Source organism: Chironomus tepperi, unplaced genomic scaffold (assembly GCF_022539635.2).
Source record: "Chironomus tepperi strain 1889 unplaced genomic scaffold, CSIRO-AGI_Ctep_v1 contig_425, whole genome shotgun sequence".
Taxonomy (NCBI): domain Eukaryota; kingdom Metazoa; phylum Arthropoda; class Insecta; order Diptera; family Chironomidae; genus Chironomus; species Chironomus tepperi.
The window spans coordinates 572091-597822 of NW_027226547.1; the positions used below are offsets into that span (position 1 = coordinate 572091).

Consider the following 25732-nt stretch of genomic DNA (forward strand, 5'->3'; position numbering starts at 1 on the left):
AAATATTCCGAGTCTAGATTAGACCAAGATTAGACTATTTCAATCTTATTTAAATTAGTCATCAATTTTAATAAAATATTTAATGGAAATTATAGTGTTCAAGTAAAACTAAACTAGTTATTTAAGCATTACTTTAAAAGTTATCATTATTTCGTAAATTTATACTCAGTGGGTAGTTATGAATCATCATAAATTACCCACTGCAACCAAATCGATACATATCAAAATGTAATCAAATACATATCATGAAATATCGTAAAATAAATATATTTAATTAAACTGTTTAATATACAAATATTTTAGAGAATAAGAGAAATATACGAACAGCACAGAGTGTTTGCTAGGGTGCCGGTACGTTACTGTATGAACGGTAAGATGCAAAGTTCTTCTAACAATACCGTGACGGCTGATTACGACTTTTTTAACAAGCAGCATTGTGTTGTTCGGGTAAATTTATCAATAATAGCATGTAATAAAATATAAACTTGTAGAATATCACTAATAAAAGACAAAAATATTGCCTAAGCAACAGCAAAAAATTCTTTGTTATTCACATTTCTGTTCTTTATAAAACGATTTTGAATGTTTCTGTAGGACACTAATATGACAATATTCAGTAAGCTAAGTAAAATGTGAAACTCACACTAGCGCCATCTTCATTAAGTACTTAAAATTAATTATAACAGGACAATATTTTTCATATCTTTTACTTGTCATTTCACATATCGACTTGGATGATTTAAATGTGTTCAAAATCAAATGTGTTTGGATATTGGAAATTGTAAAGTTGAAACTTATTCAATTTTTATTTTATATCATTCAAATTTGACTGAAAAACTCACATTTTAAACATTGTGTGGGCTCATTTTATTTTTCAAATTAACCTTCATTTGTGTAGTTATTTAATGCATTTCACTTGCCAAAATTTTTCCACAGCTATATTTTTACTGAATATAAAGCTTCCTTTTACCTTGACATGTAAAAAATTTCTGTGTTGAGATTCATTTTTTGGCAAGTTTTATTGTTAAAGTTTTTGTTTTGTTTTTCTGCAACTGTCGTATAACATAAAACATAATTTGTGCATTCAATTGTATTAAAAGTATGTGAATCATAAAGAAACTGTTTGGTATGCGACCAATTTGAAAACAATTTAAAAGAAAACAAGTCATTCTTAAATTGGTTGCAATTTTAAAACTTTTAAAAATCGCATAGAATTAGCAATAGAAATTGTTATAGTTTTCCAAGTTTTATAACACAAAATCCGTTAAACGAAATTTTTGAATTTGCATCTTTTTATAACAGTTTATTGAAGCAAACTTTTTGCTTTAAACTGTTATAATTTAGTAAACAAAAACATAAATCGATAGCTTTGTGCATTTTTATTGCTAGTTTTAAGAAATAATATAGAATTTAAGAGTTATACAGACATAAGTTCACTGAAATTATAAATTATGACATTGAAGCATTATAACGCTTTAAGTAATAACAGTAGTAACAATCAAATGGACACAATAGAGGATAAAGAAGAAAAATATAGGATTTTAGTGATGGCATTAGAGAAAAGATGTGCGGAAATTAAAAGATCTAACGAAGCATTGGCAGCAAGGTAAGCAAATCTATTATTCTTTACATTTTTAATCAATAATGATTAATTCATAATAAGCATGAATATAGATTCCTAAAGATTGCATGAATTGTCTATAAAACTGTATATTTATATTCACAGATCCATTACCATTAGAAAATTAATCAAAAAGAGGTCCCGAGACGTAGAAATTCTGAAAGCACGACTTGATAAATTCGGCGATTCGTGGAGATTTGTATAGGAAACCCATCTTTATTTATTTTTATACACAACTTTTTAATAAATCATCAATGTCAAATAAACAATAGAATCAATTATAATCAATCGTTTTGTATTTTCACTCTGTTCATGTTCCTCAATATCAAGTTCATTATAAATCGATGACATAAAAGTTGCATTAGAAAAATTGTCTGAAAAGAATCTGCGAAAAAATTGATAAAGATTGTTTTATTAATTCAATCGATAAGAATAAATTGGCGCACGCTATAAGTGAATGAAAGCAAAATATTTATACAAAATTGCCTATAGAAAGTTAAAGAACAATATAATCTAGAACAATTTAAATTAGGCAGTTGATAACATTTTTTGGAGCATGTCTAGATATTCAATAAAATTCTCATTTTGTCGTTACATTAAGACAGTGGAGGGCAACCTATGTGCTGCGATAAACTTTGGAAATGTCATGAATCGTATGCCGTGAGCGGTTCTCAAGGTGTAAAGCGAAGAATAAAATGTTATCTACCGATGCATTAAGCAGTTAAGAAGGTGTAGTTTATTATGAAGAATTTTAATTTTTCACAAGGATGTGGATGTCCTTGCAATGTGTGGGAATGTAAAACGTTCGGATCCCATTATCAGCTGTAGAACTAATGGATATAGTACAATCGATTATTAATCACTGTGTTTGCAGTTCATAAGACTGGATCCTTCAAACATTAATTTAGCTATATGGCTATGAATTCGATTCTTACCTATTTGTTTCCATTAGTAAACATATTTAGTAATGAAATTAAACGTCGCAGCTTTAGACTTCAGCGAACATGGAAATTTTTTATGATTTGAATATCGAATGAATAAAAAACTTCATATTTTCCTCAAAAATTCATTGAACTTGTGTCTTTTTCTCATAAATCCATTTCAAAGACAGACAGCAAGTTCAAACTTATCCAAATAGACGCCCGTGACTGTTCATTTCCAATTTTCGTCACTGTAAAATAAAAATATATTGCAAAGATGTCTGAAATCAATAGAATCTATCTCAAAAACGAACAGCCGTCAATAAAAGATTTTTTTCTACTACCAAAGGTTCACATAAGCATCTATTTATAGCCAAACTGATTGTCATATATTTATCAATGTAAACTTTCAACTCAAATTGTAGAGGAATCAAAAATGCTCGAAGTTAGAGCTTTGAAAAATACGAGAAAAAAAATCATTCAACCAGAAACTTTTATGATATTCAATTTGAAACATTCCTATTCGATTTCAATTGTTGGCAACAAAAGGCAGAAGAATGGAAAAGAATTGACCTATCATATCATAACATAATGATGATATCAGTACACATGACTTCACAATCTTAAAATCATTCATTTCTCAATTTTTATTTTCTACTCTTTTTTTCCGTTTATGCTGCTTCTCCTACCCTCCTCTTCAAAATTTTATTTCTCTTTCATAAACAAAATGAAAAAAAAAAAGTGACGACAGAGAAAAAAGTTTATCATTAAGCAAACAAGCTTCAAAATTGTTCCCTCTCCATTCGATCTAACATATGTTAAATTCCTTAGCCTAAAATAAGGTCAACTCGGATGTTTTTAGTCATTTTATCTGACTGACTTGACATTTCCTATCTACATTCGCAAAGAATATTTTTTATTGATGTCCTTTTCAGTTCAATCTATTTTATACGGATGGTCAACCAGTAAGTTTGTGTTCTAATTTATAACTATCCTTGATCTCAATGACTTTTGTTCGTAAAAAGTCATTAAGAAATATTCAGTGATGATGCCTTAAGTTCTATAGAACGTCTACGATTAATTTTCTTCTGCTTCGTTTCGTTTGTAATTTTTGGAAGGATACTACTCAATTCTTTCATAATAAAAAGTTTCACAATTTATTTTTGACAAATTACAGTCATTGGATTCACGTGTTATAGAGAATGGATCAAGAAGGAAATATTATTGGATCATAAAAATATAACAGGTATTGGTAGTGATTTTGGGATAGTTTTAGCACAGTTGTGGGCAACCTGTATGCCATCAAAGATGCCATGAGCCATATGTCGTGAACAGCTTCTGTTGAAGTTTATCAGCAAGGTATGAAAAGTTACCCAACACAGTTTTAAAAGGAAAGGTTATTGATGAAAAGTTGCATAAAGATTTGAAGGAGCAGTAAATCAAATATGCTAGACCCAAATGCTTTGAGCTATAACACATGTGACATGTCTCATAAAAATGATAATTGCGCCTCTATTACCAATCATTTGTGACATTAATACTTGTCACATTATTTTATTGATTTAAAGAGAATGAAAAAAAGTTTTCTTCTATAAAAATTGAGAAGACTTTAAAGTAAGAGCTCAGTTTGCTTTAGTTGTTCCTCAATACTAGTTCGTATGCATGTTCGCGTTTTAGAAGTAATAACAAGAAAAAGAAGAATAATATTCTAGAGAAGTTTATTAAATTCCGAAGAAGAAACGAAAGGGAAAATTTATGGGAAAAGTTCATTATAGAAATAAGTGAAATTTGCTTTTTGGTGCACGCAAATCACAACTAGGCAAACTTGCTACTGTTTGCAAGGTTAACAGTTAATAAAAAGTGGAGCAAATTTTGGATGTTATATAATCTTCAAATTTTTATTAAATTCCATTCAATAAAGATCAATTTAAAAGCCATTTAAATATTGGAGTCAAAAACTTAGTGACTTTGTTGCATGCAGCAGCTAAAAGTTTAAGACTGTAAATTGCGCAATCATAAGGACTTTTTTATGTGTTCATGTGCTGATTATTTTACGATTACTAAGTGCAATTTCATTCGTATATACTTGTATGAAATAATAAATAACCAATAAGTTCATATAAAAGAAAGGAAAGAGGATTTTTTTTTGGAGTCGTCCATAAATTTATGCTCGAACAAGCATAACTCTTTTCCGTAACAAAAAGCACGAGATTTTAAATCCAAAAACTTAAGGAAGAATGAAGGAAATGATGCAAGTGAATTGTGGTTTATGTGTCTTTTATGCATTTATGATTTTCCTTGCGACGTCAACAGTGTCTGGTGAGTTTTTTATTAGTCGCATAACTTATATGAATTATGACAGTGACATCACTTATATGCAAAAAAATTAGATCTTTATCGAAAGTGTGCTTCTTCTCAATGTTCTTAAATACTGCGCCGCTCCATTTTTTAATTGGACCGCATGCGAGTCACCAAATGATACAAGTTCAAGGCTAAATCAATTAAATAGAAATTCTATTGTATCAAGTGAGGCTAACGAATATGAAGAGATTTTTGAATCGTTCGCATACTTTTCAATCAGAACAAATTAACTTACCATGACAACGAACGTATTTGAAGTTTTTTTTTAGTTTCTTCCTCATACTTAAATTATGGAAAATTTGCCCTATTTGTCCATCAATATTACCTTTATTAGCAAATGGTCAATTGACATGTTCTAACTAGAGCTCAAAGCCGACTCGAATTTTGTATTGAAACATTGACTTGAGTCAACTCGACTTCATGTAAAATTCAATCATTCTAATTCAATAAATTTATCCTAAATAACACGAATCTACTAATTTACTAGGTGCTTGATTCGTTACTGGATTCGATGAACCATGCCAGAGTCATGCAAGTCTGGTGCCGGATTATGAAACGAATAACCAACTTGGAGTATTAGGATACTTTTAAAGAGCACCAAGAGATATCCTTCAATATGTTTTGAATGCTTAAAACTACTTTAGAATCTTAAAAGATTCGCAAAATCCATTAGCACAGATCTGTCGACATGAATTGGCAAATATCAGAATCTTTCTAAAGGGCAGATTTAAAAATCGTTTTATTAATGCATTGTAAGAATTGAAATTTCCGGAACATCAGCAGTAACGTGTTACAAACTTTTAAGATTTTCTATTTTGGTGTTAGACTTTTTCAATTTGATTTAATTGAAGGATTTATTCATGATAATTCTAGGAATTCATGAATTATTTTCAATAAATCCACAAGTGTCAGAGCAGCCAGACATTGCTGTAACCATTTTTAATACAATCTAATTCCAAATGGTCACCCTAATCAAAAAATGAAGCTTCAATCAAAATTTTTTTTTATAGCCAATTATTAGAACATTTGCTGAATATTTCATATTTTGGAATTCCCTCGATTTTTCAAACATTAATTTGTTTAATTAAAGTTAATCGTTGTGAAGTGTCCTCCTTCATTTAATAGATAATATTTTTATGTAGCTCTGTTGAGTGTCACATAAGCATGAACCGAATGAGGAGCGAAAATTCGAGGCACATTTTTTAAATTGATTCATTAATAAAAGAGCGAGGATGGCTTTCATTTCGCGGAAGTGCCGCAATTAATTATCAATAATTTTTCAGTTGAATAAATAAAAAATAATATTTTTTTATGTTCAGACACAAAAAAATCGACACCACTGATTCATACACAGACAGTAAGCTTACGGAAGTGTATGGATGGCGAAAAAAGTTTTCCTCATTATTTTCACATTTCTCATTTAACGTCATTGATTCACTTCAATATATTGAGTTGTTTTACATGCTATCAATATAAATTTATGTAAATAATTCTCTTTTATGATTAATTTTACTTTTTTATAAATAACCTCTGCCTCTGTCTACCGACAATGTATTTTCATTAAAAAGTTTTCTTTTTATATCAAATGTATCGTGAAATTGGATACAATATTGAGTATAATAGCAATTTTTTAATTGAATCTTTCAATTATACATCACATATCAAACTCATATAAATGCTACTATTCATGATTAACAATCAATAAGGTTGCACACATGTTCGAAATATAAAGAAAGAGAAATCAGATGTGTAATGTGAGGAAAAACTTTTAAAGATTAATTTTGATGCTCGATTAAAACTTCCGCATTTGAACATCGACACTGTAATTTAATGAAATTACTAAACCTTACTGAAAATTATAAGGAAACCAGAATTTTTCTAATTTTTCGATCATGTCTTGAATTTTGAAATAAGGAATTCGTGTTATGATTCATTTTAATGAACTTCCTGGAGTTAAGACACATAATTCTTCAAAATATTAGGGGTTGAATTAAGCTTCTTTCACTTCCAATAGCTTTGAACAAATGCGTTGTGCTTAATTTAGAACAGAACTCAAAATAGCTCCTTTAGTGTTCATAAACTTTAGGTCACGAAATGTCAAGATATTGCTACTTTGAAGCATAGTATTGGTCGGGGTCTAAAAAGCGGAATGACAACCTGAGCGACATAAATAAACGGAATCATATTAATAATTTGATTAAAATTTGAAATTTTACAGAAAAAAATTAAAAAAGTTCCACTAATGTGTTTTTGAAACGCAAATGCATGGGTAGCATTCAATGAACCTTTCATCATCTCTCAAGCATTAAATATTAATGGAAATAAGAAAATTAGAAGCATATCTTCAGTGAAAGCGCATAAATGAAAGTGAAATTTCATTAAGGATGTTAGTACTTAATAATTTAATAAATTTCTTATTCTCTTGCAACCAAACACTCTAGTTGCTATAATGAAACCATCCAAAATGACGCAAATGAAGAAGCTAAAGCTCTTTTATTAAAACCAAATGGAAAGCTTCTAAATTTAGCAGTCATATGAATGCATAAATGGTGGAGCCATTTTCATTTGCGTCGCTCGGGACACGATTTTTAAAGCATCTCATTGAAATCTTTAAAGTTTTTCAAGCACTTCATTATATAAAATTTCATGGACATCAAAAATGAATAGAAACTTCCTAAAATTTGACAATAAAAATTAAACTTTATTGTAGCACTTCCGTTTGAAACTTATTGAAATTTCAATTGTAACCAAGTCTGTTTTTAACAATAATCAGTACATTGAATGGATAGATCTCTACTCTTACCCGCTCATAATAGATAAGTATTATGATCTGAAATGGAATGTTGATTGCATAATAAAGGAATCAACCAGTTCCTTTAGCAACATAAGTAAAAGGCGAGAAATTCTAAAGAATAAAGTTTTAAAATGTAATTCACAGTTTCCTTTTCCAACGTTACCTCTCATCAAACGACAAGTTCTTCCTTTTCCCATCAAATTCAATTACCATTCACACTTTTTTTCAATTTTCTTATTTTCCATCTACACTACATTGAACATTCATAAATGTAAGACGAGAAAAATTTCCTCAATTTAAGAAAAGAGAGAGCAAAAAAGAAAGAAATCATTGCAACTTTTGCTGCAATCTCTGATGATGCTTTAGGAACGGATGTAATTCAACCTCAACGATGCGCTTAAGATATAATTAAATTTTATTTTTATGCGCTATTGCAGCGTAAGAATAGAAAAATGAGCAAGCTGAAAAAGGATGAAATGACGATAGCATGTAGGAAGGGTGAAAAAATGTGGAGATAAAATAAAGGAAATGAAAAGTGGGAAGAAAAATGTCAAAAGATGCAGAGGAATTACAAGGATTCAACACTGATTGCGAGAGAGATAAGAAAGCTGTTGTGCTTTAAATTTAAGTAGCATTTGCAGAGTGTAAAACCTTGAGATTGTAATTCAAGCAGTTTTAATCTTTTGTTCTTCTTACATGTTGGATATGCATTATTATAATTTAATAAATTCCCATAAATAGTTAGGGAAAAATGAAACGAGAAAAAAATTCAGGTTTATGAATAAATTATAAATACATATGCTGCTCGAGAATCTTATCGTGGGTGTAATTGTATGCATGTATGATAAGAATATTTGCACAGTACCTAGAACTAACATATTGAAAAAGGTATATCGGTCTATACCTTTAATATCGAGATTTAAATTCCTGAATTGACACGAGCACCTTGTCATGTTAATTTATGTGGAAGTTTTGGATTTGTACTGTAGTACAATATAACGATAAGAGCATTGGATATAGGTAACTCAGTGGTAGGACCAAGCAACCGGAAATCATGTTGTGGGACAGTTAACTTTTCTCTAGAACTTAGTAGAAAAAGTAGTTGGGTTCCGAACAGGACTCAATAGTTTTGAATTTACCACCGGAAAAACTTACTAAGAAATTTCATTGCCAGTAACACACTGGCATTTCATGGAATCAAAATATGCAAAGTCGTACTTACAGTCATAGTACTTCCATGTCATTTTAGCGTTATGGCATGACGGCTTAAAAGCACCTTACTTGTTAATGTTCACTCCGGTGTGTTGTTACTGTTCGGCTCAAGGTTTTTTATCTCGGGATTAAAATTCCCCGAATCCCTGGATTGATCCCAGGATTACATATGCACAATTTAATCTCAGGATTCCAAACACTACTTCAGTTTCCATCGCTGAAAATTAATTAATTTCTTTTTTTGAACATAATAAAGTCATTCTATAGTTTTTAAAGCATTCAGAAGTTAATCATAGCACTTCCTAATTCACATCCGATAAAAAGAATATACTTTAACAATTCTGGTCTTTTTTCAACAAACGTCTGCAAACTGTGCAAAAACTTGATATTTATTGCTAGTAGTTTTCAGAAAGTCCATAAATTTTGAATTATCTTTAACAAATGATTCTGATATATCAGCAAACATTATTTTTTGGTAAAGTTCTGTGTGAACTTGTTCGTAAATCCATTCTCAATATTTATTCAATAATTCTTTCCTCAACACTTTTAAAAACAAACTAGTAAACTATTCAATTCTACTTATTTTATTTCCAGCTGTCGACATTGAATCCATAGTTAGTCATTGTTGTAATGAAGGCAACGATTGGGGCTCACAACGTAAACATTGCAACGAGTATAAGTTTAATCTTGATAAGAATGTTGTACCAGCTGGCTTGCATGGTTTGTGCTTATCGACAGTAGAAATTTGCTGTGCGAAGCAACATAGAATTTATCAGTGCACGGGTGAGTAACAATAGTAAACAACAATTTCTTCCTTGTTCATCCACTGAACAAAGTTTGTTTAAGGGCTTTTGTCTATAAAGTTGTTTATGCTTCTAAGCTTGAAAAATTTCCCTCCATAGTTCATTTTACAACTCTTTTATAATTCAATTTATTTATATATATCCTCATTCAATCACTTTTAAGTATAAGAATAGAAAAGTAGGTCAGTCACGCACTCGACTGAGATTTCGATTAAAAATCTTCGACACAAAAGCCTCGACATATCCATTTAAATGCCTTTTGTATGCTTTTGATGAAAAACTAAATTTAATTTTGTTTCCTTCACATTAAATGAAAGCGGGTGCGGTTGCGGCAAAGTCAGCATCAAGTTGTGATAGCAGCATAGATAATTATGGAACAGAATTCTTTAAGGTAAGCAACTAAAGCTTGATTAAAGCAATCGGCTTTAAAAACTTTGTAAGTAATTACTTACCAACAGCATTATTCAGTCTATAATTCCAAAATGACTAAAACAAGCAATAACTTTGCATTAAACAAAACAATAAAAAATGAAAATGCATTTTAATCACACGAGAATTTTTCAAAGCACTATGCATGACAAATAGTTTAAAAAACAAAATCTAACCACTCTCATCTCCTTTTTTTCCCGCAAAACTTGTTTAAATCCGGAAAACCAAAACAAATATTCAGGATTGTTGTGAAGCTTGTAAAATTGGCTTGGTAATTGGCTCGACAAGCAATTCATGTTCGACAGAAAATTCTCTATTTGGCTCGCCGTGGGATGATATTATTGAAGATTGTTGTACTGATATTAGAGAAGCTGATAGTGAGGACGATCCAAATGAAAGCAATGAGAGTAAGCATGCAAATATAATAAATTTCAAATATTTCAATAATTTGCTTTCTTATTTTTTCCAATTCAGAAGATATTTGCCAACGGATCGATAATCTCTGCACACATATTTGTGTTCCGACTGATGATTCATACGTTTGCAAATGCAGGGAGGGATATAAATTACTAGAAGATAATATTACATGTGTTAAGCAAACAAATATGATTGATGATACAACAATACCGCAAACTTTAAATAAGGTAGATAAGTAAGTAGACCCAAAAACTATTTGGCTTTGATTATACCTAATTGATGTTGAATGATCAAAGGAACAGCTTATTCTTGACAAATCAACCACCGCAAAGAAAAACTGATAATTTTTATGTGAATATGGATGTATAATATAGAATAATTTGTAATCACTGTCCATTTTCCATGACATTGAATGACTTTCCTGTGGTGTAAATAAGATTCATACAAGCTGGATAAATTGATAGGATATTGACCATGATAGGCAGTACTTCTCAAACTATAGTTATGCTACTCATTCGATTTTTTAATCAAACAAGCTTTGAAGCTTACTTTTGAAGCAATACTCTTAGTATCTCGGCTGATTTCAATCCATTTTTACTGCAAAAATGCAGTTTGCCTCAACTTTGTGCTTTAACAACAATCGGTTGTGTCAATATCAATATCAATATGGAATAGGACTAAAACCCCAATCAGATTAGAAGCATAGAAGAACTAAGGTTCCGAAAACCAATAAGCTTAAGAAGCACTGATCGATAGCTATAGAAAATTGTTTATTGATTACCTCATAAAAGGGAGAAATCACAATTTATCTTATTTTTTTTCGTAAACAAAATTGATTGTATTTTCATGTTTGTTTAGGAATTTTTCTACACTCAAGTCTCAGAAGAAGCAATAAGCAGGTCAAATTCTATTCTTAACTTTTCGTTAATTTAGCTAAATTAATGATGTACTAATGAAGAGGAATGACGAAAAATTAAAAGAATTATTTTTACACACTAAACAAACTCAAATCGTAATTTCTAATCATTATATCCTCTCATCTAGCTGCTCGCCTGGCATGGCATTCGATGAATCATCGCAACAATGTGAAGACATAAACGAATGTGAAACTGGAGATGCGAACTGTGATAGAGAAAGTCAAGCATGTCTCAATACAAATGGCTCGTATAAATGCTTGAACATAATTTCAAAAGTCAGCAGTTGTGAGGACGGTTATCGATATCAAGCAAGAATCGCTCAATGTGTCGGTAAATAGTGATGATTTGGCAGAAACATTTCTTATTTCTTTTCGACTTTTATTTTTATTTGAAAGCTTCTGCACAAAGATTAATGAGACTTAATTTTGTCTTGCAACTATTTGCGCAAAGCTTTCATTCCTTTGTTCCAGTTTCATTGTTCTTATTCCTTTTACTATCATTTACTATAAAATAATAATTGGCAGAACTAAATTCTTATTAGATATCAACGAGTGTGCTGAAGGACTTGATGACTGTGATCGCAGAACGCAGTTGTGTCTAAATATTCCTGGAAGTTACAAGTGTCAAGATAAAGTTGTTGACACATGCTTACCTGGCTTAAAATATAATTTGGAAACAAAATTATGCGAAGGTGCTTCATACGCTTATAATTTAATTTATTTTTTTTATGCTCATGACATGAATCTCTGAAAGCTGTTCAAAACTAAAACTAACTTTATTTAATCTTTTAAATAGATGTAAACGAATGTCTAGATCCTGATTCATGCGATGATGGATATAAATGTGTGAACACAGTTGGATCATTTGAATGCATCGTTGTGACTACTCAGCGTAACAAGTATGATGAAATAAATTTTATTTTAAAGCTATCAACAATTTTAGTTTCCTAAATTCTGCCCGATCAGTACAAATTATTCATGGTAGCTATACGGCTACCACATGAAGAACTATGAAAATTGTCACTAGAAGCCATATGGCCTATCATCAGGCTACCATGAAATACCTGTGTCGATCGGGCCATTCAGTCTGCATTTATTTGAGTAATTGTCCAACAAGATTTAGGTGGAATCTGGGTATTTCTATTTTTGCATCATTTTATCATCGACATACGAGTCATTGTATTTCCAAAAGTGAATCGCGGCACACAGGTTTCCCACCTTGTGTTAACTTTTCCACAAATAGAAAAAAATGTTCAATGCTTGTCATTTTTTCCGTGAATATATTTTTAATGGACTTTTTTACTCATCATCATCATTCGTACAATGTTTCATCTAATATCTTCCAGCAATAAACGTGTAAACGTGGATAAAAATGAAAAATTTCCCATTTAACCCTGCGAAACATATTTCATTTGATTTGAACGTTTTGGAATCTTTACGTTTTATAAAAATATAAGATACCGTGATATAATACGTACATCTTTTATCATTCTGTAATCTTTCAGACCATTTAGGATACCAAAATGTGCTCGCGGTTATCATCTACAAGGAGATCAATGTGTTGGTAAGCTAAAAAAAATCCTTTTTGGATTTAAAGAATAATTTTTTCCTGCAATGTCATCAAAAACTCATTTTGAACTTTTCTTTCTTAATCTAACAGATATTGACGAATGTGCTTACGATAGGGAAGCATGTGATGCAAATCAAATATGCATAAATCTACCTGGTGCTTTTCAATGTGACTGCAAAGTTGGCTTTGTTCTCGATCCTCTTACAAATGCTTGTGAAGACATCAACGAATGTCAAATCAATTTACATGATTGTCTAGAAACGCAACGATGTGATAATACAATTGGAAGTTATCGCTGTATAAGAACTCAGAGTTGCGGTACAGGATATACTTTCAATGCTGAAACACTGCAATGTGACGGTAAATGACAGAATGAAAAGTGTGATTGAGAGATTAACGAAATGAACTTTTTTACAGACGACGATGAATGCGCTCTTAATCGACACAACTGCTACGATCCATATGAATGTCATAATACAAAAGGTAGGTGATTGCAATTTGATTTGATTTCATACACAAAAATGATTTGGTATTTTGATTGGAATGTCTATTCACAATACTTTTGGATTAATGCTTTGATATGAGAATGTCAGTTTTTCAAATTCAGTCAGCATTTGTTAATGAAGCATTAATATGACAATTTTTGCTAAATATTTCGACTTAGAATGTTGTGTAGAGGCTTCAAAAATCCAATTTTTCAATTCATGTAAGCTGATTCAATGAAAATTAATTTTTTAATAATTGAAAAATACAGGAAGCTTTAGATGCATAAGAAAAACCACCACTACTTCCACAACAACAACGACAACGACTACTAAAAAGCCAGAAGTTCGTACTACACCACAGCCACATTGTCCAAATGGATTTGAAAGAAACTATCTTGGTGCATGCATAGGTAAGTGAAATCTTTATTAGAATAGAGTTTGATGCTACAAACAAACCCGTAAAAAGATATCAGAGATCACATAACAGGCAAAGAGACCGCTTTTAGGTACCATAATGATATTTCTGTATCATAGAAGCATGCTTTTTGCCTGTTAATGATCATGATGATGTCAAGGCAACTTTACATCTTATCGTTAATGCGGTGACGTGGCGAGACCATAATGAACACATTATGCTTTTCGGGAAACTAGATATATATAGATTCAATAATTTTAGACAATAATTTTATATCCAATTCTAAATTACCTGTGGTTGGTAATTGAATTATGGCTAATCCAAATCAATAATTTACAAAATTTCATTCACAAATTTAAAATACCTCAAAATTATTTATGCCATTTATGATGATGAAAGTAGAAGAAGAAAAAAAATCACCGTCGCGAAGGCGCAAAAAGTTTTCTCATTTTCCTCAACTTATTAAATGATTTTTAAGTGAATTATACATTTTTTTCTTTTTTCCCTCTTTTAATTCATTCATGCTTCCGGGGATTTTTTTGACTCATTTATTTCACTTTTCTCACTTCCCAAAAAAATTAGCGAAAGTTTAAAAGTTCTGCCTCCTATCAACTTTTTCAATTTCATTTAAATGCATTTTTTTAAGCTGTTTCATAAATTTTTATTTTTAAAGACATTAATGAATGTGAAGTAAGAAATCCATGCTCTCGCTCCCAAAAATGCATAAACACAAATGGTGGATATAGATGCATGAACTCCTTAACATGTCAAAATGGATATGAGTTAAATGGTGAAGGCACACAGTGTATTGACATTGATGAATGTGCAACACGTGAAGCAAATTGTGGACCACAGCAGACATGCAAGAATAAACCTGGTGGTTACGTATGTTTATGTCCTTCTGGATTTGTATCGACAAATAACAGAAATTGTGAAGATATTAACGAATGTGAATTTTACAAAGATCGTCGTCCATGTCCCTCGAATGCTGACTGCGTTAATAGGTATATTGGAATTAAGTCCTTAATATCCGAAAAATTATCAATAGCATTTGCATTATAGCGTTGGAAGTTATCATTGCCATTGCAAAGCAGGATTTAAAAATGAGGTCAATGACGATAGGAAATGTGTAGATGTCGACGAATGCACAGAATATCCAGGATTGTGCCAACATCGTTGCATAAATTATTGGGGCTCTTATAAGTAAATGCAAACAATATATTTGACTATCTTCCATTTTTTCCACTGCTATACCATATTCTTGCTTACAATTTTCTTATAGGTGCGGATGTGATGCTGGCTTTAAGTTGAGTGCAAACAATCGTACATGTGATGACGTTGATGAATGTGAACTTCACAAGAGCTATCGATTATGTGTGGGTATTTGCGACAATATTCCGGGTAGTTATCGATGTACATGTCCGGATGGTTACCGTATTGGCACCGATTCAAGATCATGTGAAGGTATTTTATCAGTCTAGAGTTGTTTGTTAGGAAAAAATAGCTATACTTTTTTTTTGTGGAACTTGCCATTGCTTAATTTATTTTTGCAGACATTGATGAATGTAAAGAAACGCCTGGAATATGCCGATCACCTGACGAAATCTGTACAAATCTTCGAGGAAGTCATCGTTGTATTCCAATTCAATGTCCATATGGATACATGAGAGATCCAGACCGAACAAAGTATGCATTAATTATAATTTTTATGAAATATTTCTGACAATTTATTTTATCAGTCGATGCAAGCGTATAAGCATGTTATGTGACCATGATGATTATGAATGCTTCAGAAAGCCAACTTCTTATTCGTACAATTTTATATCAATGGTTCCAAATATGACAGTTCCAGTAGCTGGTACAGGATTATTTAATTTACAAACCACTGTATGGTCACAGAATCTTGAATTTGATTTGAAAATTGACAACATTTATTCGCCACCTGGCGTTCAAAGAGTTACGGACCATTACTTCAGGTATGTATGCCTTACAGATTTTAGGCTTAAATTGAAATATTTTTAACTTTTTTACAGCTTAAGAAAAGTTCCACAAGGTGTTACTTTATTACTCTTAAGACCACTCGATGGCCCACAAGATATAGAACTAGAACTTACAATGAATGTTTTCACTCAAGATCGAACACCTTCTGGCTCAAGCGTTGCCAAAATCTTCATTCTTGTTTCAGAATATCCATTTTAGTCTGATTAAGAGTTTTACGCTTTTTTTGTGCCATAATTTTTGTGAAATCTTTTTATTCGCTAATTCCAGACAAAAGCATGAGTCTTTATGATAAGCAGGACAGAAATCTGTATACATCATTTTAAGAGATAAAAAAATAAAGACTTGAATAAATAAATAATCGGATTTGTCATGTTCTTTTATTTTATCATATATGCATATTGTGTAAATTATTCATATGATCTTTTCAGATGTCTTACGAAAAAAAGAGACTTAATCTGTCTTATGAGGGAAAATTTTTCCAGTGAGTATTTCTGTCATAGTACAAGTGTTTATATCAAGATTAAGCATAACTAAATATTCACATAAACATATGTTAAGTACTTAATTTTAAGTAGTTGGTCCCTTGATAAATTAAATTTCTAGAGATAGGCGAGATTATTTATTCAAGAGCTTTTGAAGCAATATTGAAATATTATTCTTTCGAGAAATGGCTTAATACGCCTGATTGTGAATATTGTTATTTTCCCCGAATATTACAATTCGGTTTATCAATCTAAAATCGATATCCGGGGTGGAGTGACTCTGACTTGGTGTCGAATTCGGTTTTTATCTAGCATAACTCTGGCATGGTGGCGGAAACCGAAGTGAGAGTCACGGTTGCCCGGATCCTGATTTCTGATCGATTAACCGATTTGTGCTACTCGGATTCATTATTTATCAAGAACTCCTCACTACAGCTAATTTCAATCCAACGTTTTCAAATCTGTCAGTTCATTTAGTGAGAACTTAGTTACTTCTTATGAGAATTAGCAATTTGAATCCAAAGATATACAATAGAATTGAACCAAAAATTTCAGACATAAACGAACTTAAAGGGATGAAAATCTTTTGAGCAAATACTAGAATTAACTTGATGTGGGTACTTCTTTTCTCGTTCATTAAACTTTCATAAAATCAGCATCTTAAAAATGACTAAATAGTTGCTCAAATACATATTTTAATTAATTAAGGTAAAATCTTTGCTTCGCATTTAATTAACTCCCAACCCTTTTAGATAAATTTATGAAGAAAATTTACTCACATGCAGAAAATTTATGCTCATGAATTTGAAAGGTTAGCATTCTTAAAAGATAATAAATTTGGAAAATGGGGATACATCAAGAGGCCAATAAAGATTTACTTATTCTGAGAAATTCTTGGATAAACATGAGATTAAAAGGCCAAAAGGAATTATTCAACAGTAATAAAAATTAAGTTTACATCTTGGATTTTATTTATGACTTAAAATATTCCAAAATGATGGTAGACTTCAAAATTATTCTGAATTTCATTAAATGTTCATATAGAAATTGCTATTTTTAGAATTGTAGAAAAATAATCAAAGTTTTTGTTGAGAATATGTCAACTGTCGTTTAATATTCAAATTATATTTGCAACTACAATTAGTTGATTTTCCCCTTTTATAGTTGTTGACCCCTTCATGTAAACATTTTAGTCTGTTTTATAACTTCAAACAATAAACATCGTTCTTATTTAAATAGCATAAAAAGCACTTTTAAAGAAAATCACACACAATAAAGGAACCAGAATCAAAATCAAGAAAACGATCATTAGTTTGACATAAAAGTTATGGAAAGATATTTACCAGAAAATTGACAAATCATAAAAAAAAAAATATTTGGTATCAATGGTCCAATTCTATGCCAATTATTCTCAACTAAGAAGAAATATTGTCCATATTATTCTTTTGTCAATAAATGAAGGCACATTAAAAGCTTGTAAATCATTTTTAAATTCCCTTTCTTTTCTCCCCTCTTGTGTTCTTCTTAGCCTTCAATACTACTTATTTTTTTCTCACATTTTTGCATAAACATCAAATTCAAGACCAGAACCATTTCGTCCGCCTTCTTCGCATAAATTTTATTTCCTATTCATTTCTATAGAAATTGGGAAAAAGAAAAATGCGAAACAAAATGCGAAATGGCCCTTTTTACGAATGATGTATTGTGTTGGCTATTATCTCCTTTCTATTTCCATAAATTTATTCGTTTTCTTCACTTTCCAAATGACAGTTTATCGAAAATTGAAGAATGAAGCTGGAAAAAATGTCTCGACAATGACGGAAATAAAATGGAAATTAGAAGTCATTGAATTCATCATTTTTACATGAGATTTTGAGCTGGGTGATGCACTCACAGCCTTAGTTTTTGTATATATTTTGGAATTTATTTCATAATACGGGTCAACGAGAACGAAGGTTAAATTCTTTGAATCTTTTCTAATTTGTTCATAATTTTATACGATACTTTATAGCATATTATGTCCTGCGGTATCAGAGACTTTGAACTTGTGTCTCAGTCTGAGCAGTGGAATCTGATATCAAATCTGATATTGATGAATTAGAAAGTGCAATAGAAAGGCCTATGTAGCCGAATGCTTAGACAAATGGTCGGAAATCTGTATTACTCTTTTGTGAGTAAGTTGGTTCGATTCTCACCAAAGACAGATCTTTCAATCATTATATACATAGTGTGCTGACAAGGATTCGTTCAATACTCAGAACATTATAGTTTGCTAAGTTTAACATTCCAATTAACTGGACATCAACACAAGGTTACAGTCCAAGATGATAAAACAATAATCTTTGTTTATTATATAAATTGTTATTGTTATAGAACCAAGCGTTAATATATCTTCATTTACGATTACATTTGGAAAAAATTTAATAACTCAATTTTCATTTTCTCTCTTTCATAATAAATGGACTTTACTTTTTCTTTCCCATTCTCGCCCCTTTTTTACTGTATTTACCCTGAAGGAAATTGAATTGTTGTCTTTGAGAAAGTTGCAATGTCTTCTTTTTAGGTTCTTATTTTTTCTCTTTATTAAGTTCAATACTTTTTGTTCTTTTTCTAGTCTTAAACTTTGATGTTAATACAATCGAATTTAGATGTGAAAAAGAGAGAACAGAAACATTTTGCTGCTTTGAAAAAAGTTATTTAAAGCTTTCTTCAGATTTTAACTTGACTCAAAGGATAATATTCTCATTAAATAGTAAGTAAATGTCACTAGACTTGCTCAAAAATCTTTAATATACTTTTAATTGGATATTCAACCTTCATATTCCTATTCTGGATAATCTCAATGCTCATTTTGAATGCGATTCACAAAACATTCTCAGTCATGCCTTATGACACAACCCTGTAGCCTCCTTCCAATAAAATTGTGCGTTTGATAAGGAAAAGTTCCATGAAAATTTTCATACATCAGCAGAAAAAACAAACAAATAAAATCTTTTGTGGAAATCTACAAAACTGGATCATTGCTGTGGGTGTTAAAATGACATTGAACCAAAGTTATTAACAGTATAAATGATAAAGAAATATCACGCAATTGCCATTATATTAGCATTTTTTATTTATCTTATCGAATAAAACTTGTAGCCTTTTGTGTGTATGAGCTTATACTATCGTAAAATTCACAAAATTCTTTCATTGATCATTTCAATAAGATAAAAGCTTCAAGCAATAGGATTGAAATTGACACAAATTTGTATTTCTGTTACAAGCTTTTGAATTTTTTTCGAGAATGCAAAAAATTAGTAACAGTGAGTTTCAGACGATATGGCATGTCTTGGATTTATCATTTATGTTAGATGCCTAACTGAATGGTATGCATGCTGAGCTGCCAATATTCTCCCCTTATTTTCCATTTTTGTGTCAAAATTATTGCTAATAATGAATCCCAAGTAGGCAATGTCATTGTCATGCGATGACGATGACTCACGAGCTTCCTTGACCTCTTCGTTGCAGCAACCTTGATAAACTTTATCTTGTACTCATTAACTTGCAGCCCAACTAGTAGTCCTACCAACGGAAAAACGGTTTTATCGGAAAAACCTAGCAATTTAGAATACTTTCCACACATGCTCATAATGATGTTTGGTCTTCAAAATTTAGCGGTTCTTTAATACATACAAATAAATTCTGTATGCGCTAATGTTTATTCAACGAAATTCAAATGTTAAAATTCTAAAAGAAAAATAAACAAAATTTCAGCTCTGATCCTATCCAAAAAAAGAGCTAAAAATAGAATTGCAAAATGAAATAAAATTACATAAGATTTATTCACAAATGTGATCCTTTCATTGGCATCAAATTTTCTTTTTTCTATGACCTTTTCCTTTCTAACAGTTAATAAAAGCCAGAAATGTAAAGGAATGAACTTTTTATTTTGTAGCTAAGTCGCATACGAATAAAATAAATTGACTCAATTTTAGATCTTAAATGAAAGTTATATTTTTCAGTTTTTATTTCCTCTGATGTTGTTTGTGACTTCATGTCTCAATTTGTTTAGATTTTTATAGATTTCAGTGAATCATTTCACAAAGCTAAATTCAAAGTGAATTCTCTATTAAAAAGCTCAGCTTGTCAATATAAACCAAGGCATTGACACATGTTTCATCCGATGAAAGGATTCTTCATCTCCATACAAAAATTTCATCCGGATGAAAGATTTGTATGAGTCGGATGAAAGTGTCTATGTATGAAAGGATGAAGAGTGTCAATGCCTTGGGAATGGTTCAGAAAAGTTTTTAGCGGTTTAAAGTGTTCAGGAATGGCACAGAAAAGTTTTTAGCGGTTTGGATTGTTCAGGAATGGCACAGAAAAGTTTTTAGCGGTTTGGATTGTTCAGGAAAATAAAGAAAAGTTTTTAGCAGTTTGGATTGTTCAGGAATGGCACAGAATAGTTTTTAGCGGTTTGGATTGTTCAGGAATGGTACAGAAAAGTTTTTAGCAGTTTGGATTGTTCAGGATTGGCACAGAAAAGTTTTTAGCAGTTTGGATTGTTCAGGAATGACACAGAAAAGTTTTTAGCAGTTTGAATTGTTCAGGAATGGCACAGAAAAGTTTTTAGCGGTTTGGATTGTTCAGGAATGACACAGAAAAGTTTTTAGCAGTTTGGATTGTTCAGGAATGGCACAGAAAAGTTTTTTGCAGTTTGGATTGTTCAGGAATGACACAGAAAGGTTTTTAGCAGTTTGGATTGTTCAGGATTGGCACAGAAAAGTTTTTAGCGGTTTAAAGTGTTCAGGAATGGCACAGAAAAGTTTTTAGCAGTTTGGATTGTTCAGGAATGGCACAGAAAAGTTTTTAGCAGTTTGGATTGTTCAGGAATGGCACAGAAAAGTTTTTAACAGTTTGGATTGTTCAGGAATTGGTACAGAAAAGTTTTTAGCAGTTTGGATTGTTCAGGATTGGCACAGAAAAGTTTTTAGCGGTTTGGATTGTTCAGGAATGGCACAGAAAAGTTTTTAGCAGTTTGGATTGTTCAGGAATGACACAGAAAGGTTTTTAGCAGTTTGGATTGTTCAGGAATGGTACAGAAAAGTTTTTAGCAGTTTGGATTGTTCAGGATTGGCACAGAAAAGTTTTTAGCGGTTTGGATTGTTCAGGAATGGCACAGAAAAGTTTTTAGCAGTTTGGATTGTTCAGGATTGGCACAGAAAAGTTTTTAGCGGTTTGGATTGTTCAGGAATGGCACAGAAAAGTTTTTAGCAGTTTGGATTGTTCAGGAATGGCACAGAAAAGTTTTTAGCAGTTTGGATTGTTCAGGAATGGCACAGAAAAGTTTTTAGCAGTTTGGATTGTTCAGGAATGGCACAGAAAGGTTTTTAGCAGTTTGGATTGTTCAGGAATGGCACAGAAAAGTTTTTAGCAGTTTGGATTGTTCAGGAATGGCACAGAAAAGTTTTTAGCGGTTTGGATTGTTCAGGAATGGCACAGAAAAGTTTTTAGCAGTTTGGATTGTTCAGGATTGGCACAGAAAAGTTTTTAGCGGTTTGGATTGTTCAGGAATGGCACAAAAAAGTTTTTAGCAGTTTGGATTGTTCAGGAATGGCACAGAAAAGTTTTTAAGCGGTTTGGATTGTTCAGGAATGGTACAGAAAAGTTTTTAGCAGTTTGGATTGTTCAGGAATGACACAGAAAGGTTTTTAGCGGTTTGGATTATTCAGGAACGGTACAGAAAAGTTTTTAGCAGTTTGGATTGTTCAGGATTGGCACAGAAAAGTTTTTAGCGGTTGAAATTGTTCAGGAATGGCACAAGAAAAGTTTTTAGCAGTTTGGATTGTTCAGGAATGGCACAGAAAAGTTTTTAGCGGTTTGGATTGTTCAGGAATTCAACAGAAAAGTTTTTAGCAGTTTGGATTATTCAGGATTGGCACAGAAAAGTTTTTAGCAGTTTGGATTGTTCACTTGATTATCACAGAAAAGTTTTTAGCAGTTTGGATTGTTCAGGAATGGCACAGAAAAGTTTTTAGCAGTTTGGATTGTTCAGGTTGGCACAGATGCTTGTTCAGTTTAAATTGTTGAATGGCACAGAAAAGTTTTTAGCAGTTTGGATTGTTCAGGGTTGGCACAGAAAAGTTTTTAGCGGGCTGTGGATTCCGTTGATGGATTGTACTACTGCTGATGTTGAGCTGCTCAAATTCATTCAGGAATGGCACAGAAAAGTTTTTAGCAGTTTGGATTGTTCAGGTTCATGCACAGATTCCGGTTTTTAGCAGTTTGGATTGTTCAGGATTGGCACAGAAAAGTTTTTAGCAGTTTGGATTGTTCAGGTTGGCACAGTGTTTTTAGCAGGTTCGATTCTGTTGAAATGGCACAGAAAAGTTTTTAGCAGTTTGGATTGTTCAGGAATGGCACAGAAAAGTTTTTAGCAGTTTGGATTGTTCAGGATTACACAGATTGTTTTTAGCAGTTTGGATTGTTCAGGATGGCACAGAAAAGTTTTTAGCAGTTTGGAAGTTCAGGTTGGCACAGAAAAGTTTTTAGCAGTAAATTATTCAGGAATGACACAGAAAAGTTTTTAGCAGTTTGGATTGTTCAGGATGACACAGAAAGGTTTTTAGCAGAGATTTTCAGGAATGGTACAGAAAAGTTTTTACGGCATTGGATTGTTCAGATTGGCACAGAAAGTTTTTAGCTGGGTTTGGTGTTCAGGATTGGCAAGAAAAGTTTTTAGCAGTTTGGATTGTTCTCCTTGGCACAGAATAGTTTTTAGCGGTTTGGATTGTTCAGGAATGGTACAGAAAAGTTTTTAGCAGTTTGGATTGTTCAGGAATGGCACAAAAAAGTTTTTAGCAGTTTGGATTGTTCAGGATTGGCACAGAAAAGTTTTTAGCAGTTTGGATTGTTCAGGAACTGTGGACACGTTTTCCGAGACGATAGTTTTACACGATCCCCACAGAAAATTTTTAGCAGTTTGGATTGTTGGTGATTGGCACAGAAAGGTTTTTAGCAGTTGCTGTGATTCCACCACGACAAGAAAATAATCCTGAATGGCACAGAAAAGTTTTTAGCAGTTTGGATTGTTCAGGATGGCACTTCCTTAATGGGTTTTAGCAGTTTGGATTGTTCAGGAATGACACAGAAAGGTTTTTAGCAGTTTGGATTGTTCAGGAATGGTACAGAAAAGTTTTTAGCAGTTTGGATTGTTCAGGATTGGCACAGAAAGGTTTTTAGCAGTTTGGATTGTTCAGGATTGGCACAGAAAAGTTTTTAGCAGTTTGGATTGTTCAGGAATGGCACAGAATAGTTTTTAGCGGTTTGGATTGTTCAGGAATGGTACAGAAAAGTTTTTAGCAGTTTGGATTGTTCAGGATTGGCACAGAAAAGTTTTTAGCAGTTTGGATTGTTCAGGAATGACACAGAAAGGTTTTTAGCAGTTTGGATTGTTCAGGAATGGTACAGAAAAGTTTTTAGCAGTTTGGATTGTTCAGGATTGGCACAGAAAGGTTTTTAGCGGTTTCACTTGTTCAGGAATGACACAGAAAGGTTTTTAGCGGTTTGGATTGTTCAGGAATGGTACAGAAAAGTTTTTAGCAGTTTGGATTGTTCAGGAATGACACAGAAAGGTTTTTAGCGGTTTGGATTATTCAGGAACGGTACAGAAAAGTTTTTAGCAGTTTGGATTGTTCAGGATTGGCACAGAAAAGTTTTTAGCGGTTTGGATTGTTCAGGAATGGCACAAAAAAGTTTTTAGCAGTTTGGATTGTTCAGGAATGGCACAGAAAAGTTTTTAGCGGTTTGGATTGTTCAGGAATGGTACAGAAAAGTTTTTAGCAGTTTGGATTATTCAGGATTGGCACAGAAAAGTTTTTAGCAGTTTGGATTGTTCAGGATTATCACAGAAAAGTTTTTAGCCGTTTGGATTGTTCAGGAATGGCACAGAAAAGTTTTTAGCAGTTTGGATTGTTCAGGATTGGCACAGAAAGGTTTTTAGCAGTTTAAATTATTCAAGAATGGCACAGAAAAGTTTTTAGCAGTTTGGATGAGTTCAGGATGGCACAGAAAAGTTTTTAGCAGTTTGGATTGTTCAGGATTGGCACAGAAAAAGCGATTTTAGCAGTTTAAATTTTCAAGAATTGACAGAAAAGTTTTCCAGCGTTTGGATTGTTCAGGTTGACACAGAAAGGTTTTTAGCAGTTTGGATGTTCAGGATTGGCACTTAGCAGTTTGGACGTTGTTCAGGCTTGGCACTGAAAAGTTTTTACAGTGTCGATTGTTTAGAAATGGCTGGGAAAAGTTTTTAGCCGATTTTGGATTGTTTAGGAATGGCCAGAAAAGTTTCATGAGCATTTTGGATTGTTCAGGAATGACACAGAAAGGTTTTTAGCAGTTTGGATTGTTCAGGAATGGTACAGAAAAGTTTTTAGCAGTTTGGATTGTTCAGGATTGGCACAGAAAGGTTTTTAGCAGTTTAAATTATTCAGGAATGACACAGAAAGGTTTTTAGCAGTTTGGATTGTTCAGGAATGACACAGAAAGGTTTTTAGCAGTTTAGATTGTCAAGGTGGTACAGAAAAGTTTTTAGCAGTTTGAATTGTTCAGGATTGGCACAGAAAGGATTTAGCACCATTGTTCAGGATTGGCAAAGAAAAGTTTTTAGCAAGTTTGGATTTTCAGGAATACAGAAAAGTTTTTAGCGGTTTGGATTGTTCAGGAATGGTACAGAAAAGTTTTTAGCAGTTTGGATTGTTCAGGTGGCACAAAAAAGTTTAGCAGTTTGGATTGTTCAGGATTGCACAGAAAAGTTTTTAGCATCCCTTTGGATTGTTCAGGAATGACAACACGAAAGGTTTTTAGTAGCTGGATTGTTCAGGAATAAAAAAGTTTTTAGCAGTTTGGATTGTTCAGGATTGGCAGAAAGGTTTTTATGCGTTTAAATTGGCTTCAAGAATGGCAGTCAGAAAAGTTTTTAGCAGTTTGGATTGTTAGGATTGGCACAGAAAAGTTTCTTGCAGTTTGGATTTTGAATGACACAGAAATTTTTAGCAGTTTTTGTTCAGGCTGACACAGAAAGGTTTTTACAGTTTGGATTGCTTCAGGAATGGTACAGAAAAGATTTGAGTTTGGATTGTTCACATGATGGCACAGAAAGGTTTTTAGCAATTTGGATTGTTCAGGATTGGCACAAAAAGTTTTTAGCAGTTTGGATTGTTCAGGAATGGCACAGAATAGTTTTTAGCGGTTTGGATTGTTCAGGAATGGACAGAAAAGTTTTTAGCAGTTTGGATTGCAGGTTTGGCACAGTAATGTTTTTGA

General features: G+C 32.1%; 1 protein-coding gene across 1 annotated transcript; it reads left to right on the plus strand.

The window, feature by feature from the left end:
- The first annotated feature begins 4179 nt into the window (after positions 1-4179).
- On the plus strand, positions 4180-16307 carry LOC139097609 (fibulin-1). The gene is made up of 17 exons (XM_070649497.1): positions 4180-4860; positions 9503-9691; positions 10029-10102; positions 10382-10547; positions 10615-10792; positions 11602-11804; positions 12016-12165; positions 12270-12422; positions 13134-13403; positions 13461-13526; positions 13798-13938; positions 14617-14947; positions 15006-15146; positions 15226-15407; positions 15497-15629; positions 15683-15919; positions 15977-16307. The coding sequence occupies exons 1-17, from the start codon at positions 4779-4781 to the stop codon at positions 16140-16142; spliced, it is 2862 nt and encodes a 953-aa protein (XP_070505598.1). The 5' UTR covers positions 4180-4778; the 3' UTR covers positions 16143-16307.
- Positions 16308-25732: the final 9425 nt, after the last annotated feature.

Excerpts from the sequence above, each read along its gene's own strand:
- LOC139097609 (XM_070649497.1), top strand. The coding sequence starts at position 4,779 with ATGAAGGAAATGATGCAAGTGAATTGTGGTTTATGTGTCTTTTATGCA. Across the intron at positions 12,166-12,269 it reads GGAAACAAAATTATGCGAAG|ATGTAAACGAATGTCTAGAT; the intron begins GTGCTTCATACG and ends TCTTTTAAATAG. Across the intron at positions 15,408-15,496 it reads CGATTCAAGATCATGTGAAG|ACATTGATGAATGTAAAGAA; the intron begins GTATTTTATCAG and ends TTATTTTTGCAG.